Below are 16,935 nucleotides of genomic sequence, written 5' to 3' on the forward strand. Positions count from 1 at the left end.
TTTTTTTTTTTTTTAAAGGCAATAGGCTTACCATTAATGATAAGTGAATCTGATCTTTTATTTTTTGAATAATGTATCCCTGTACACCAGCGTGGTTGCTTGTCTTCAGTAAACACCTTCAAACAAAAATAAAGATATTATCATTTAAAAGCTGCCTATAGTTAGCTCAAGACTTGGATGATATTATGGCCTTATTAACTAAGTGGGACTTCTACCTCAGAAAAAGAAAATATCCAACCGTTATACACTGGGTTACATAAGACAGATGATTTTGTGAAAGGCAACTGAAATTCATTATTTATCCACAATTTAACATAGTGAACATAGTGTGGCTTACCAGATAGATAAAAATGATTTCTGACTGAGTTTCTAAGCAATTAAGTTGCAACAAGGCTTATATTATGCAATCTACACTCATTTGAATGCATACCTGAATAACGTGTACTTTCCTTCTGCATCAAATTTGTCTATGAACAACTGCAACATATTTAAACTCTTCTTTCTCTAAAAATAATAATAAAAAGTTATCTGATAATTTTCTAATTTTAAAAAAAAAAATCACATAATTCATTCTGTGTGTTCTGTTACATACCAGGTGCTCTATGGGACAAAGGGTCATAACTTTCACCAAATCCTGCAGTTGGACAAAAAAAAAAAAAAACAACATGAATTGTAATTACATGCAGATTATTAGACTACCTCACACTGAATAAAATCTGTTCAAGGTATTAACAAACAAACAACCAAAAACAACCAAAAAAACCTCAGCCCACTAACAACTGTGTCCAAATAAGAATGCGATCAAGCAACGCACTTCCAAGGAAGAAGCAAAAATTAGCAAGTGCTCTCTTTCAGCTAGGATCAGTGCCTAGCTGCCTCGGTGGCCTGTACACACACTTAGTGTATTTTAGTTGTCACAGTAACTTCATACTGCTGCACACAGAAGACAAACAATTCTGTATAGCATGACACTACAGGTTTCAATTTGACAACACAACTGTATTCAAGTTCAGTAGTATATTCGCTCTTGAACATGTAGAAAACTGGTAGGTATTATTTATAATCAACTACAGAGACTTCTGTACATTGCTTCTTATTACCTGAGGCACGTTAATAAAATCTCTGAATTCTAAACACTGATGGCTAAGGCTATTATCTTCCATCCTCAATAAACAGCTCTCAAACAGGTCCTGTGAGTGAGAAAGAAAAAAAAAAAAAAAAAGAGGCAAACAAACAAAAAACAACTACCAACACCTTATAAATTAATGTCCTGTATATGTACATGTTTCACATTTAATGGCTACAACTGCCTTTACCATAAATCCTCTTTTGCATATCCAAAGCTCCTAGGAGCTACAAATTTAAGTTGTAATGGTAACTTAAAGGTATATGAATGTGTGTAATGTTCAATAAATTTAAATGTTTGTAAGACTGAAGAAAATATTATCTGAACTATTATTTGTATACCTTTCTAAGAAAGGGAAATGGAAGTTTTACTGTTTCTCAAATCAGAAAGAGTAAGCATTCTAATAATGAAAATTTGATTAAACGAAAAATAAACTTACAAGTCCTTTAGATAACATAGATTCTTCTGTTCTAGAAAGAAAAAGACATTAAAATTGTTGTAAGTTAAAGAGATGCTGATGATGTTTCAGATGAAATTGTAGAACAGATGTCAAAAAGAAACTTGGCCCTCAAAAATTTTCATTCTGCTTTCCAAATATGATACCTTCATAACATCTCTCAAAGATTTTCAGAATATATTGACTGATAAAAAGTAGCAAACTGGACACTTCTCTTTAGGGTCAACTTTTTCCCCCTCTCAATATCTGTAAATACTCAAAGGCAGTAGCTCATATCCCACAGGTATTAATCAATTAAAAAATGAAACTTCACAGATGATTTCATATGCATAATCCTGCAAGCCAAAGAAAAATATGACAAATCCTAAGATTTTTCTTGGCCTTGGAAGAGGACAAGAAATTTCATTTAAATTTTACCACAAAATGATAACCAGTGATAATGAGAAACTTCCCTTCTACAGCAATGCTAGAAATTGTTTGGTCAACGCTGCTTCTTACGGAAGACAAAATAAACACAATATGCAGAAAGTCTGGTTTCCTCTAGAAAGCATAACTTCTAATTAGATTGAGTATCATACCGGAATACATTCAAGTAAGTACTATCATCATAGTCTCTGTTAGTAGTAAACTGTTACAGTTACAAATAAATATACATTCTAAATATTCTTCATGGGTATAAATGGCCTTAATGTTGCATTTTCAGAATAAAGTTTCTCAAAACAATAAATGAATGTTTTAGGCAACTTTTTATAACTCTGAGAAGACTATCTTATCATGGAGCTTGCCATTTTAACCTTGAGACTTAAAAACCTCTCTGAATTTATTTGGTTTTCATTTATATGAATTACAATAAAAGATCAGAAATAAACCATAGGAAAACACCTGACACACATTATCTAGAAATCCAAATATCACATAACCTACCTATTCAGCAGCACTTCAATATGTGTCATATTGCACTGCAGAAGGTATGATGGACTAGAAGAGAAAGTTAGGTTTATATTAAACTGCATAAAGATACATACATTGTTACAGTTAATGTATTTGACTGATTTAGTCTCTTTTGAAAAATCTACAAAATTATCTTTACAAAATTTATAATTTTGAAATAGACATACAGCAGTAAGTCAAATTTCTGTTCATAATTTGCAGTTGACATCTGCCTATAAATAATTGAAGTTTTCATATATGTTCATTTTCAGAATGAGACAAATCCTATTGGTTTCTTTAAAAGGTCAGCTCATCTACAATTAAGCAGTAATAAAGTAATCTGAAAGACTGAAGTACGTTCTTAAGCTACATAAATGATAAATGTTAGCAAAAAAATAAATACTAGGGAAATCCACAGCTTTCATTAAAGCTATTCAAAATAAAATGTTTTCTTCTGCTCAGAAACAAACTTCAAAGTACAAACTTACAGTAAGTCCTCACTAAGAATAGCTCTTACCTAAATACCATTGGAAAGCAATTGATACCGAAATGCTGAACAAACATCAGATATGACAGACATGCCAAAGAATCTGCAGAATTCTTTCGCTCTATGTCCTCAAACTCCTGATTCTCCCAGTATGATCTTCTGCCTTTATGACGTAAAAATACTAGTGGCATCAATTCCCTTATATCCTGCAAAATGTCCTAAAAAAGAAAGTTAGATTTCATTCAGTTGCCTTTAGAAAACTGCATACCAAATACTTTCAAAAGTGTAAGCTGTATTTGCAGTAAAATCTCTTATGTAGTATATGTATAAGTTACTAGACATATATTGTGAATATTTATGACACATACATACACAAAAATGCCTTCCAGGAAAAATAACCACTGTCAGAAGAATGTTACTAAGATAGCAAAGTCAAGCACTCAAAAGTTAGCAAAAGACAAAATTAAAGTCACCCTGCAAAACCCAATTTGGCTCCCTTATCCACAAAAGCTATGAATAATAGCTTCATGATCACGTTATGCCACAGGACCCATGTGTTTTTCACTGAACATTCACTTAGTATTGCTTTTTGATCACTGGTCATATGCAATGCAATGTTTACCTACTAAAGGCAAGCCCTGTTTTAAAGTTAGAATCATTTTGTATGGCCTTTCTTTCCAGCAATTCACTACACAATGACACCTGAGTACTTCACAAATATTAAGTGCTTTTTTCCACACATTTTTGTAATTCTTATTGTATGGATTATGAAGAGGCAGAGAGATCAGGGTTAACTCATTCTTCCAGGGTTATCCATACCAAACATCCAGGATCTGACATTTTGGAGAATTAGGATTATACAAAATGTCACATAGTCAAAGTATGTCATTACTGACCTTAGCTGCAGCTCTCATTACCCAATTCCACAAACATCAGAAGTGAATTTCTTGAGAAAATGAAGAAAAGGTAATTCATAATTAGTGTAATAAACATGGTTTCAGACTGTGCCCAACAGGAGAGGCAGGGACAAAAGATCGTTTTTCAGAGTAGACTTCAACTATATTAACCATTAGATGATCTTCTGGTAATCCCTGCCTCCATCACTGCACATCTTAAAAGTTCTGCAATAAAAGAAGCAAAGATCTCACAGACAGATTCTCTTGCATTGCACAACCCTGACTGATCCGCATAGCAGTTCTATCCTATGGTGATCGAGACTTGCTGTGGAAAAAAGTTGATGTGATCACAATAGAAAACCCAGTTATGGTGGAAAACAACCAGAAGTTTTGCTAACTGCTTAGTGTGCTTCACTTTACAATCTTAATAAAATTTTGTGTGCTTAAATTTTTATTTTTAAAAACAAATTGGAGAAGAAACAATTGTATCACATGACAACTTCCCAACTTTCTTCGTGTGCATGCAAACACATACATGTATTTATACATGCTTTCCTCATCCCAGTTGGCTCCCAGTCTTTAGAGATCTACCACACCTTCTCATGCCATTCCCTCCCCACAAAATGACAACCTGACCCAGTCTCTCCACTTTTCCAGGACTAGTTCCTCCCCGTATAAAAAGCTGCCTCTTTTCTAACTCCCTGGTTCATAGTTCACATAGTTTCAGCCTTCTTCCTCAGGTAGTTGGATTTCCTCAGTTCCTCAGTCAGCTCTTATTCTACCTTTTGTAAAACTTCCATTTCCCTCCATGCGTTCTTCAACTTTTTCTCTTCTGTATTTGACTTGTGAGTTTTCCTGGTCTAACCAAACAAGGTAGAAAAAATTCCAAAGCTCAAACTTAGTAACAATTCCATGAAATAATAGAGTTAAGATGAGAAACAAGTGTATCCATAGCTATTGAAACAACGTAATCTTGCTCTAATAAAACAGAGATGCTAGGCAAAACATTCAAAACCAGAATAACAGCATTGGTAGCATGGAGTGGGCATGTTCACACTGAATTTCCAGCTATAGCATCAGCAGCAGTCAAGAATCAACTTACATTTCTTAACAGGCAGCTGGCACTGCACCTTAGGCACATTAGAGATTTCTCTGTGTGCAAAACTTGGATTAATACTTGGATTTTTACTTTCATCTAATACTGCAACATAAACAATCCTTTAGATATTTCAAAAAATTAAAAACAATACATCACCAAGAAAAAGAATCAGTTACAACAAAGTAGCAACTGCTGATTCAGACAAATTGGCTTATCAAACAGTCCAAATTGGCTTATCAAGGAGCAAAACTGTGTCTGCAAGATTTATAATTTCTAATACCTTTAACTATTCCAAACCTTTATCTACCTGCATTATCTTACAGGACCTGGTAAGCCATCACACACCAGTACCAGAAGCAAAATGAGCTCCACAACTAATTCTTGAGAATCCTGAACCATAACACTGCTTTTGCAAACACTGTAATTCATTTTGACTACACTTACTATAATTTCAGTTGCAAAATGCCTGAAGGGATGTTCTTCAATGCCTTCAAGCTGTTCGAGCTGAGCGGTCAATAATGGGTATTTCAGGCTTTTCATACAGCTGAAATAAGAAGGGGTGAAACATAAAATCACCAATAAGGTCACAAATAGAGACTATACTAATGTCATTAATGACCAAAAGCAAAGTCTACACTCATATTAGCTGCTGCTATTCCCAATATTCCAAGAATGAAAATAAGAATGTTTCTCAGAGAAGCATTCCTTAGAATTAGCCTCTAAAATATGATTATCCTCAGTTATACCTTTGAGTAGAAACACAGACCACCAAATTAGCTCTGTATCACAGAGCCTAACATTTCTTTACCATTTCCTTGTACTAAAAAATTTTTGCCTTTCTTCTCTCACTTCATAAAAACGTAAAGGACTTTTTTTCCATTTTTGAAATACAGCATTGGTTTATATGCTGACAGCACTATAAAAACACTAATAAGATGATTTATTGCCTATGCAATAAATGCCTACTGTTCATCTTGTTACTTTATAGAATACAATAAGTTGACAAAAAGTGCTCACAACTTTAATAATTCTTCTTTCAGCTCCATGTTATTGTATTCTGATGACTTTTCCATGTTTTTAACAACTTCATTCACAAAAGGTTTAGCAAAGTCCACCACTGCATTACAACATCGGCAGAGACCAAGTTTATCTTCCTGTATTTGTTGTTTTGTATAAGGCACAGGCAAAGGAGTAAGCTGATTCATAATCATAGCCAAAGATAAGCCCACCGAGTAGGCCTTTTTGTTCTGAAGTTTCAAAAGCACTGAAACAAAGAGAACATTTTGATACATTAAGTTATTACTTGCAGGAAGAAAGTGTGAAGAAAAACAATGTGACTGCATAACAAAGCCTTTCGTTTCAGGGGAGGAAAGAGACTAATACCTGAACTCATATGACTAAGTACAGCAAGACTAAACAATATCACCAGCTAGTCTAACACACTGTAGTTAACATGACCATATAGCTGAGAATGACGTAATAAAGCAGTCCCACATTTCCACACATTCTTCCTTTCTCTGTAGCACAGACATGTTAACTATTTAGTTGGTATCCAAAACCAACGCTTTTCATCTTTTTATGCAAATCAGAAGAATGTGTCTTTCATCTCAAACATTTCAATTGCTTCAATTACAAATATAAGTTTTATACCATAAAAATATGGAAATGTATGTTTTAAAAGTTAATTACTGAAAAATTACCCATTTATATTTTCCAGAATATAAAAAAAACTGTAAAGACTATCAGGACAGCAATATTCTGAAACTATTCTAGCAAAGGTTAAACTAATTTGATAAATAAGATTTTTTTTTCTTCAGAAACCACATGAGCAAGTGAATGTTACCTGTCTGCAAAGGCTGAAGTAGTAGCATGACAGTTGGGCACACTTGCTCTCCCGACGTCTGCTCTATCTGTTCAAGTAAACCAAGAAAAAGTTCCTTTGGATTGCACAGCTGCAAGAGAGGAACAACATACATGTTTTAACCACTATGGTCATAAAATGTTAAAACAAACAAACAAACAAACAAAAACACACACACACCACAAACAAACTGCAATTCAGAAGTTCCTGAACATTAAGAAAGCAGATCATAACATCCAAAATAATCTTTAAGGAAATAAATATGAAACAATAAGTACTTCCCTAAAGTTAATGTCTTCTGTAACACGTATCTGCAAGTACACTTTCATGTAAGCTAAAACATAGCAAATCTAATGGCACATAACTTGATTTCTACGTTCTATAAACACCTCACAGTACCATAACAAGAAATTCCTTCGGAGCAGAGAGAAAAGAAAAACTTCAGTGTGAATTCCACTCAATTTGCAAGTTGTTCTCTAAGTGGTGAATGAAAGGGAACTGATTTCCTATAGAATAAATGTTATTTCCCTGTTACTCCCCCAGAATCAGCAGATACTCACTGTCATACTGCAACTACTGAAGACAAGAGGCAGCACTGCTGTGGCTACACTGACTGCAGAAGCTGGCCATTAAAAACTTTGTATCAGATGGGGCCTAGCTACTTTTTCCTGAGTAATTCTCTGTCTCTATGCTTTGTCTAATTAATAAATTCTCCAAATTTGTTAAAAGGTTGAATACTTCTGAGAATGCTAATCCTTTGTCTACTTCAGGTAAAACTGGCCTGTGAGCTTAAAAGTTATGCGGAAGGGGCAAAAGAACACAGAAGTATTCATGCCCCGTTTTTTTTTTGTAAATCAGAAGTAGAAAAGGACATCTCCCTTTCCCTTCCCTACAATTATTTTATTATAACTATGTATTTCAAAGCCATACCTGTACCAACTGATCTAGTATCTTCAGGCAGTGTTCTTGCTTATCATCTTCCTGTTTATATGCTAAAATGCACCTAACAAGAGGAGAAATGAGATTCCAACCCATATTCTTGATGATAACCTACAAAACAGATTTTCAGACAATAAACAAAAACCTGACATCTTCTAAACACAGAAAAATTGTATATATGAAGGTCAAAAAAAGACAACAGATCAATGTCCTGGTTGCAACCAATACCATAATAATGTCATTGGAAACGTAACATCTATTACTATGAAGTTTTGTACTTGACATACATCGTATTCTCTCCCCATATCTATCATTATAGATTCATATTTTGTCTAGCTTTCTTTAATGTATTATTTCTAACACGTATATAGTTCCAAGAATTTACATGGCAATAAATGTCAAACAGGACTAGGTAGAGGGGTTTTGTTGGATTAAGCAAAGCAGAGAAAGAAAGTTTAGAAAAAATACGTTTAAAGTGAGGGGATCAGGATTTCCAATTGTTACCGCAAACTCACAGAATTCGTGACTAGATGGGGACCCCCAGTAACACTGGGCAAAAATTCCATCACCAATGCCCAACCAGTCTCTGAGCAACAGCTACCTTGGGAAGACTGCCCCCCCCTTTTCACTGAGGAGCATGATATTACCTGGTATGGAATACCAGATAATACCTTTGATCAAATAGGGTCAGCTGTCCCAGCTGCGTCCCCTTCCAATCTCTTGCAACCTCCCAGTCTGTTTGCCAAGGGGGCAGAGTGAAAAGTAGAAAAGGCCTTGATGCTGTGCATGCGCTGCTCAGTAACAGCTGTGACACCAGTGTGTTATCAACCCTGTCTTGGCCACAAAGCTAAAGCAGCACCATGCAGGCTGCCATGAAGAAAATGCCATTCAGTGCCTCATCTGAAATTCTGTCCTGCAACAGAGGGCCAAGGGCATTTTCTCGCAGTTATGTTTTCGGCATCTCTTTTCTATTTCCTTAACTCACTAGAAAGTAGTTATCAATGGTTTTCTTAAATTACCGTGACTTGACTTCTGTAAACTACCTGAAGTTGCACAAGAATGTGCACTTAACGGACAGCAACTGATTAACTGTTCAAATGCTCCACAATGAAAGTAGCTTTCCCTTTTTAATAGTTTTATCTATAAGTGTGATTAAACTAATATATAGTGCAAACTTCAACTCACCTTGTTTTTCTCATTTTGAATTACTTCTAATAACTGAGCAGCATATCCATCTTCTAAACATTTCTGACCTGCTACCTGAAACAGATTAAAATCTTCTCCTCTGAAATCAGATTCTTCCAGAATTTGCTAGAAAGAAAATATACATGCTTAACTCCATATTTATAAAAATCAAATGAAAAATAGGTAAATCCAAGTTTTAATTTCAAAATTAGATGTACTGTCACTGTAACTTATCATTTCTTACTAACATCCTTTACATATTAAAAGGAGTTACCAAGAGCTACCACAGAAGACAAAGCAGTATTTCAGTAGCGTTTTCTAACTCTAAACTACAGCACAATATATAAAAGATGTATTTTCTATAGCAGTCTGCTGGTGATTTTTTCCCTCAGACAGGTACCGTTGAGAGAAATAAGAACACTTCTTTCTCTGGGAGGCAGAACTTGGGATAAGCACCACGCAGAAGTCAATGAAACATGGAGACTGAACCTAGCTGCCCAATGAGTAAATCTGCTAATGAATGTCTCGTGTTTTGCAGTCATAAAGAAAAACTTGAACTGCTTACATTTGTCAGGTTTATGAAGAGAAAAGTACTTACACATCTTTGTATTATGGCTTGAAGTTCATCAACTGCCATTGTAGTTTGACTTTGTTCTTCTGGCATTGAAAACTATTATAAATTAAGGAGCGCAGTATTAAAACACATGAAGTAAACATAGAGACTGAAAAATAATCACATTATCAAAAACAATGCCCAGTAGCGAAATGAGAACAATCTATATTAATAGATCTTATGAAGATTACATGATTTTAAGAAAGGCAAAAATATATTTTTAAGAAGTGTATACTGTATTATTCTACTCCCCATATTTGCTGGATTTCATAGAAAATAACCTGCATTCTATGTACAGAGAAGCAATTTCCAAGTGCCATCAGCATCATCTTAGGAAGTCAGGAGGCCATAGCTATGACACAGACAATGAAAATTGCAACTAATACAGCCTGGGGTCATTGCACACCAACCCTGGACTTCCAAAATACACTACATTTTCTATGCATATCTTCACCGGATAAGCTATCTGCTCAGCTCTGACTAGAACACTCTAACCTGATGCCCAGGACACGCACAGCTGATCCAGCCACTGTGCCAGTTTGTGTTAACAGTGTTTTAGTCCAATCAAGACTACATATGCAATATCAATTCTTTCCTCCTATTGTCTAGGTTGGTTGTTCAGGGTCCTTTTACCTCTAGATGCAATTAGAAACTTCCTTGCTGAAAACTAAGTAAACATTTCAGTAAAGTTACCATGAGTAACACATAAAATCCAGCTCAATTATTGCATGATGTATCAGAGCAGCGGTCGTAATCTTTATAGTTTTGAGTAATTCCAAGTGCCTAAACCTGGTTATATAATCGCTGTGTCTGTCAATTACCTCTGCACTTCTATAATTGGCGAACTATTCATCCAAGCACCCAAGATTCATATTTACACAGATATTTCAATGTAACATCCTCAATCTTTCCTCCTAAGTTTGACCTCAGCTACCTAACACAGCATCTAGGTAACTAAGCTATTTGGACATTTATAAAAAGCAGTCAACTCACAGCAGCTTAAAAAGCACATTTGCAAATTTTATTACTCAAAGATCACATAATTTTCTATTCTCAACTGCCTAATTTAACACTAACTTGCACTTTAACTTGCAATTTAACACGTTAACCTGCAATCTAGCAATGTTTTGAACCTGATCTTTCTGATTTTGTGATTATCATATACTTTATTAACGCATATTGTACCACTTATTTTTGGAGGATGTCACTAAGACACCCAAAACAATTTAAATGTACTTTTGAACGCTCGTATTTTGGGGTTTTCAGCCCTCAGAAATTTTACAGTGTACTTACAGACTTGAAATATGCCCTGGCAGGGATTTGCCAGTTAACCTCACAGACGGTCTCAGGGCCTAATACTTAATCCTATTTCTAATTATATCTTTTCACTGGTTCCCGCGGCAAGCGTACAGCATCTAAACAGCAAAAAAAAATCCGCTTTTAACCCTCGGGAAGCTCCCTCCCCTACCAAACGCACCCCCAGCCCCCTCCCCGGGCAGGTACCACACGCAGGCCGCCCCCCAGGGCTGCTAACGAGCCCCTCGCACGCGGCGGGACCAAAGCCCCCGCCTCCGCTTCCTCACCCCTCGCCCCGCCGGCGGAGCCAGGCTCCCCCCGCAGCGCCTCAGCCCGCGGCCGGCCCCGCGCTCCCCTCAGCCGCCGCCGCTCCACCGCCTCCCGCCGGGCCGGGCCACACCGAGCCGGCTCCGCCTCCGGTGAGAGGTCAGGGGGAGGGAGCCGGCAGCCACCACCCCCACCGCGATGGCGGCCAGGAGGCCGCAAGGCAGCGCCAAGGGGAAGCCCGGCCGGCGGCGCGCAGGTAAGCTCCGAAAGCCGCTCCCCCCCGCCCCGCGCTGCGGACTCTCCCTTGCGCCCTCAGGCCAGCGCAGCGGCTCGCCCAACTCGCTGTTGGGGGATGCGGAGCGGCGGGGCGGCCGGCGCTGCGCTGCGGAGACGCGACCGCCAGCGCCGTGGGGCTGGGGCCGGGCCCCGGGCGCTCCGTCCGCCCCCTCAGGCCCCGGGGGCTGCAGCGCCGGGAGCCCGCCCTCGGCCGTCCGGCTACGGGGGGAGCCGCGGCTCCGGTGTTTGCTGCTGGGTAATGAAGAAAATAAACTCACGGATTTCCGTATTCTTGATTTCTAGGAAATAAACGTTCAGCTGCTCTGGAAAACGAAGATGTTGCTCAGAGGTATAGTTTCTGACTAACAATACGTGGTCGTCATGTTGTTTTGCTTCACTTTGCAACTGTATTATTTGCCTGGTATGGGCTTTTTTGGCTTTCTTAGAGATAGCCAGTACCCCCTTCAGGCAGACTTGTTTGGGACAACGCTATGTATCTTTCAATTGCGTTCCCACAGTAGTTACTGTAAAGATATCTCATCCAAACATTTACAAGAAAAAACACACATGCATTTCTCTATTCAAGGTAAAAGGGGCGACCGTGGGATGCTACCACAGTAGTGAGTGACACAAGTTTATGAATCTGAACTCCACAGTTGTATTTCCTTACTCTGTACTGCCTGTTTTTTGCCAGTTTAATTTCCTTGCATACTTTCTAGTCTTCTTTGTTCACTTTAAAAACCAAATCTGAAAGATTTGGCCATAACAGATTTTTTTTTTTGCCATGGGCAGTTACCTAAAAATCCATTTGACTGCATAGAAGACTTTCAGATGAATATCCTGAGATATATTCAGATGAATATCTTTTCAGTGATTTGCAGGGACAGGACAAGGGGTAATGGCCACAAGATAGAGCACAGGAAGTTCTACACCAACACGTGAATGAACTTCTTCATGGTGAGGGTGACAGAGCACTGGGACAGGCTGCCCAGGGAGGCTGTGGAGTCTCCTTCTCTGGAGGTATTCAAGGATGCCTACATGGGCAGCCTGCTCTAAGGAACCTGCTTTGGCAGGGGGGTTGGACCTGATGATCTTTCGAGGTCCCTTCCAACCCCTACAGTTCTGTGATTCTGTGGTATCATTGATACTTGGTAAAGATACAGCTGGAGAACTGTATATGGAAGCTACTCTCTGTGTCATTCAATATCCTTTATGTTACAGGAAAGCAGCCCTGGAGGCTGCTACTAGAAAGAAGATTGAATTTGAGAAAAAAGCACTGCATATTGTTGAACAGCTCTTGGAAGAGAACATTACTGAAGAGTTCCTTCTGAATTCTGTATGTGCTGCAAATTTTTACACTATTTTATATCTCAATGTTCAACTTTTTAAGTTCTTGGACTGATTTGCTGAAGTTTAAAGTAGACAATGTTATCCTCTCTCGTCAGCACTGATTGCCTTATTTTCAGGGGTTTTGTAGTGAAAATATGCTGTAGTTTTGTAGAACTATATGTATTTTTGAATCCTCACTTTATTACCTTTGTTTATATCCCCATGTTCTGGACTCAGAGGTGAAGTATAAAAAGTTAGGTCCATATCATGTCCTCTGTGAATTTAGACAACGTTACTCTTTACCCCACAGTTCATCCTGGCAGCACAGTTTTTGTAATACCACTGGTATGAGGATTGATATGAGGATTATTCCTGTTAAAGTTGTAAATGCACTGGTAGATAGGTTTATATAACATATAAAGAGAGGAAAATTGTGAGAATAGGTACCATACTAGAGGCAAAATGAGGCTTTTGTATATATAAGAAGTATCCGTGTCTTTCTTTTCCTATGAGTATTTATCTTGTTACTGATTTTAGTTTGGAGGTTCTGAATGCTGTTTATTAAACTTACTTGATACTATTATAAAATGAAATGTATTTATTTACTTATTAGAAGTTTTGAGCATGAAAAATGACCTTCCAATATCTGTTGTTGAACTGTTATCATTTCAGGGAAAAAATATTACTCCATCTCACTATAAAGATGTTGTTGATGAACGGTCTATCATCAAATTATGTGGTTATCCTATATGTCAAAATAAACTGGAAAATGTAAGTTGCTTTTTATTAATGCTGTTAACATAAGAACCTCTTAGTGGTTTTTATATTCTTGCATTTTCTTTTTCATATTAAAGTTAAAATATTAAACATAAATAAAAATACTGTTAAGTAATGGGCCAGATATCCTGTTGTTCCATTCCAGTTTAAGACTTCTGAAGTAAAAAGTTAAACCTGACCTGTTGACAATCATTGCTGAACCAGTTAGCATATTAAAATACGTGCATTAAGAATCAAGTTTTATGTAAAGACATGACAGAGGTGACAGTCTTGCTGATGAAAGTATATCGTTTCAGGTGCCAAAACAGAAGTACAGAATTTCAACAAAAACTAACAGAGTTTATGATATTACTGAAAGAAAGGTATGGTACCAAGCTATTTCTATACTGTATTTAATATTGTTTCTGCATTAGAAATGCATTTTGTAGAAGTATTCATATCATGGCTTGATTCAGAACCAGCATGTTTGGATCTGCTCTTTGAACTTTTTTGATTATGTAGAACCCAACACAGGCTTGTTTCGGATAATGAAAGTGCAAAAAGGAGCAGGGGGGTGTGGAGGAAAAGAAAAAACTAAAAGTGATTTGTGGGGAATGGGATAGACCTGTTTGGTAGGTTTGGTTTCTCACATAAATTAAAAGCTTGATTATAAGCTGAAAAAGAAATATGAATTGGTACTTAAATTTCACGAGTATGAAAAACAATTGATTTTGTCGATTTCTTTGAGTATTAAAGATGTTTTTAGTCATATTTTACATACTGCTTTGTTTCCAGTGCTTCTGCAGCAACTTCTGCTACAGAGCATCTAAATATTTTGAAGCTCAAGTTTCCAGAAGTCCAGTATGGATGCGAGAAGAAGAAATGTAAGTGTAACCTTATATATTTGTAGTTCATTCTGAGGATGCTATTTTCTCTATCCAAACTGTGATGGTAATTAATTAGTTGCAATACATCCAAATGGTTAGGCTGAAGCAAAGGTAACTGATGTTAACATGTTAGCTGAGTATGGTGTCAATTTCAGAAGTGTTGTTGCAGTATGGATTACTGCAATTGACATGACTCAGTTCTGCTCATGACTACTCAACAGACACAACTGTGTTAGTTTAGAGGGCAGGCTAGTCATATATAATAATGATGTCCTGGTAACTTTAAAATTTCTTGTGATTGGATTCTTAAAAGACACATAATATAATGTAAAGAATTAATTGATCTTATGTTGGTACAAAAGATTTTCTAATTCTAGCAGAGCATTTGCATTGGGCTTAAAGTTAGACTGTGAAGGCTTACACCTGAAAGCAGACTATAAATGAAGAGGTTCTTTATCCTGCATAAAACTATAATTTCAGATTGCTCATTTCCTGCTGTTAACTGCAATACATACTTTGGAAGACTGTAATGTGGTTCACGTTTTAATATGTTGACTGGTTCAAGAAACATAGGCTTGCAAATAATGAATTGAGCCACTGGGTGTCACTGTTCAACAATAAATACTTGCCTAGAGAACGTTCAGGTAAATTTATTCATTTTTTCATTCTCCAAGACACTACTTTTCATAGTACCCTGGTTTTCAACAGAATAACCAAGCTGAAATTATATATCTGAGCTCAGTTTCACAGATCTGATCAATCATGTGAAATATCTGATCAATAAGAGTAGTGGTTTAGAACAGCCTGATACAGTAGGTAAAACTGTTTTCTTTGTGAAATATTTAAATAAACTTACCAGTATTATTGTGGTATTGTTATTTGCTCTCACTAAAGAAAGTGTTTATTGTTAACATTAAAAGCACACAGTTCTGATATGCCTGACATACTTAATTATTTATGCTGGGGTGGGTGTATTTTCCAAAACAAACAAGCAAAACAAAAATGCAAAAAACAGGTAGTGCATGGCTAGTTATGTCTGTTTGCATAATCACATACATTTGCACACATTGTATGTTTACACATGAGAATATCTGAAATTCTTGTGAAAGAAAAATCTAAAAACCTTAATTTTAAACTCTGAAGAGTAAGTATTTGGAATTAATAATTTAAATCATTTTATGGTATCATCTTTAGTTTCCAGACTCAGTTCACTCATATAACTGGTGCAGCTTTCATCTTTTTTAAACCTATTGGTTTTTATATATATACTGACTGAGTTTAAGGTTTTATTGCATTGACTTTATTCAGTGCATGCTATAAAGGTTTCCTTTCGTTCATAATGCAGGTGAGGATTTCAACATTCGGTGTTAGATAAGATAAATAGCGTTATGATGTTACCTTATAACTGAATAGAAGAAGATGAACTGCAGTTAGAATTTTGGAAAGAAACCCATCATAATCTGTTTTGTAACAGGTCTTCGAGCTTCTGGAAATTTTTTGAACTCAATTTTCCTAAAGCAGTATAACTGTAATAGCCTAATTTTGAGTGAATAAAAATTCAAATTAAAAAAAAAAAAAAAAAGATATCCTGAATAATCGTATTTTTTTCATGAATTTGGAACATTTTTGTACAAACTGCACAGAACCCTTTTTACTACAGGGACTCTTGTGACCAGTCGAGGATATAAGTATGTTTAGCTTCATGAAGAAGAAACCAAGGGGTGATCTGAAAGCAGTCTACTTGGGCGGGGCGGCAGGGAATGCAAAGATTACAGACCCAAATTGTTCTTGGTTGGTATCAGAAATCTTAACAAGGGTGACTATTAAGCTTACTGTGCTTTGAACAGAGGATGTTAGACTAGAACACCCTTAGAGGTCCCTTCCAGCCTTAACTGTATCTTCTGTGTGTATGTGTATTTCAAGAGCATTGATTTAGCAGAAAACTCTTCATTCTTTTTCTTTTTGCAGACCACCAGATATAGAGCTGCTGAAGGAGGGGCAGAGGTACACTGAACAATACTTTATGTGCATTTATAGTTACAAGTATTAGCATCATATAAGATAAAGGGAGAATATTTGATTTCATGTGTTATAGAAAAGGCCTTATTAGAGACTACACAAAGGATTATTTGTCTCTTTTTTTTTCCTTTTTAATCTTTGTGATGCTAAGCCTGCATGTTTGACCTGTATGATTTAGTGTACAGCTGTTCTTGGCCTGTATGTTGTAATTGAGTCTGTTGAAATCTGAAACAAATACACTGTTTGTACTTTGCATATTTTATACCATCTATTCTTTAAAAAGAAAGTGGTACCAATTATATGTGATGAAAGCTTCTGTACTTCCTATTTTGAAACATTGATATCTGCTAGATTAAAATCATGTTACTCTGTCATCTCTCTGTACCTTGCTGTGTGTATTATCGTTTTGTTTGTTTTCTCTTGCCATTTCACGGCCATTAGATGGCAAACTTATATATGCTAAAAGAGCTCTGCTGGCCTACTGTGTTCATAGCTATGTTGAGATGCTGATC

At 36.6% G+C, this 16,935-nt stretch overlaps 2 protein-coding genes across 9 annotated transcripts in view; one reads left to right on the plus strand and one right to left on the minus strand.

The window, feature by feature from the left end:
* Positions 1–11,313, minus strand: part of GLMN (glomulin, FKBP associated protein) — a 24,027-nt gene extending 12,714 nt beyond the window's left edge. The window contains exons 1-16 of one of the 5 annotated variants that reach the window (XM_084527268.1): positions 11,177–11,313; positions 10,887–11,008; positions 9,579–9,650; positions 8,981–9,106; positions 7,787–7,906; positions 6,839–6,947; positions 6,013–6,259; positions 5,440–5,539; positions 4,679–4,756; positions 3,031–3,218; positions 2,508–2,561; positions 1,566–1,596; positions 1,101–1,190; positions 593–634; positions 431–504; positions 32–116 (exon numbers count right to left, since the gene is read on the minus strand). In XM_084527268.1, coding sequence (XP_084383394.1) covers positions 32–116; positions 431–504; positions 593–634; positions 1,101–1,190; positions 1,566–1,596; positions 2,508–2,561; positions 3,031–3,218; positions 4,679–4,756; positions 5,440–5,539; positions 6,013–6,259; positions 6,839–6,947; positions 7,787–7,906; positions 8,981–9,106; positions 9,579–9,644 — 1,410 coding nt within the window. In that variant the 5' untranslated portion in view covers positions 9,645–9,650; positions 10,887–11,008; positions 11,177–11,313. The remainder of the gene's footprint in view (positions 1–31; positions 117–430; positions 505–592; positions 635–1,100; positions 1,191–1,565; positions 1,597–2,507; positions 2,562–3,030; positions 3,219–4,678; positions 4,757–5,439; positions 5,540–6,012; positions 6,260–6,838; positions 6,948–7,786; positions 7,907–8,980; positions 9,107–9,578; positions 9,651–10,886; positions 11,009–11,176) is intronic. The other 4 variants (XM_084527271.1, XM_084527270.1, XM_084527272.1 and 1 more) reach the window with 4 other exon arrangements.
* The window catches only part of RPAP2 (RNA polymerase II associated protein 2), a 36,266-nt gene continuing 30,632 nt past the window's right edge, over positions 11,302–16,935 (plus strand). For all 4 annotated transcript variants that reach the window (XR_014695390.1, XR_014695391.1, XM_084527274.1 and 1 more), the window contains exons 1-7: positions 11,302–11,412; positions 11,736–11,781; positions 12,654–12,768; positions 13,434–13,532; positions 13,835–13,900; positions 14,313–14,401; positions 16,373–16,408. Coding sequence is in view for 2 of the 4 variants with exons in the window: in XM_084527274.1 (XP_084383400.1) it covers positions 11,355–11,412; positions 11,736–11,781; positions 12,654–12,768; positions 13,434–13,532; positions 13,835–13,900; positions 14,313–14,401; positions 16,373–16,408 (509 nt within the window). In the remaining 2 variants the exon portion in view is untranslated. The remainder of the gene's footprint in view (positions 11,413–11,735; positions 11,782–12,653; positions 12,769–13,433; positions 13,533–13,834; positions 13,901–14,312; positions 14,402–16,372; positions 16,409–16,935) is intronic.

The sequence above is a fragment of the Aythya ferina genome (assembly GCF_964211825.1).
Source record: "Aythya ferina genome assembly, chromosome: 8".
Classification (NCBI taxonomy): Eukaryota; Metazoa; Chordata; class Aves; order Anseriformes; family Anatidae; genus Aythya; species Aythya ferina.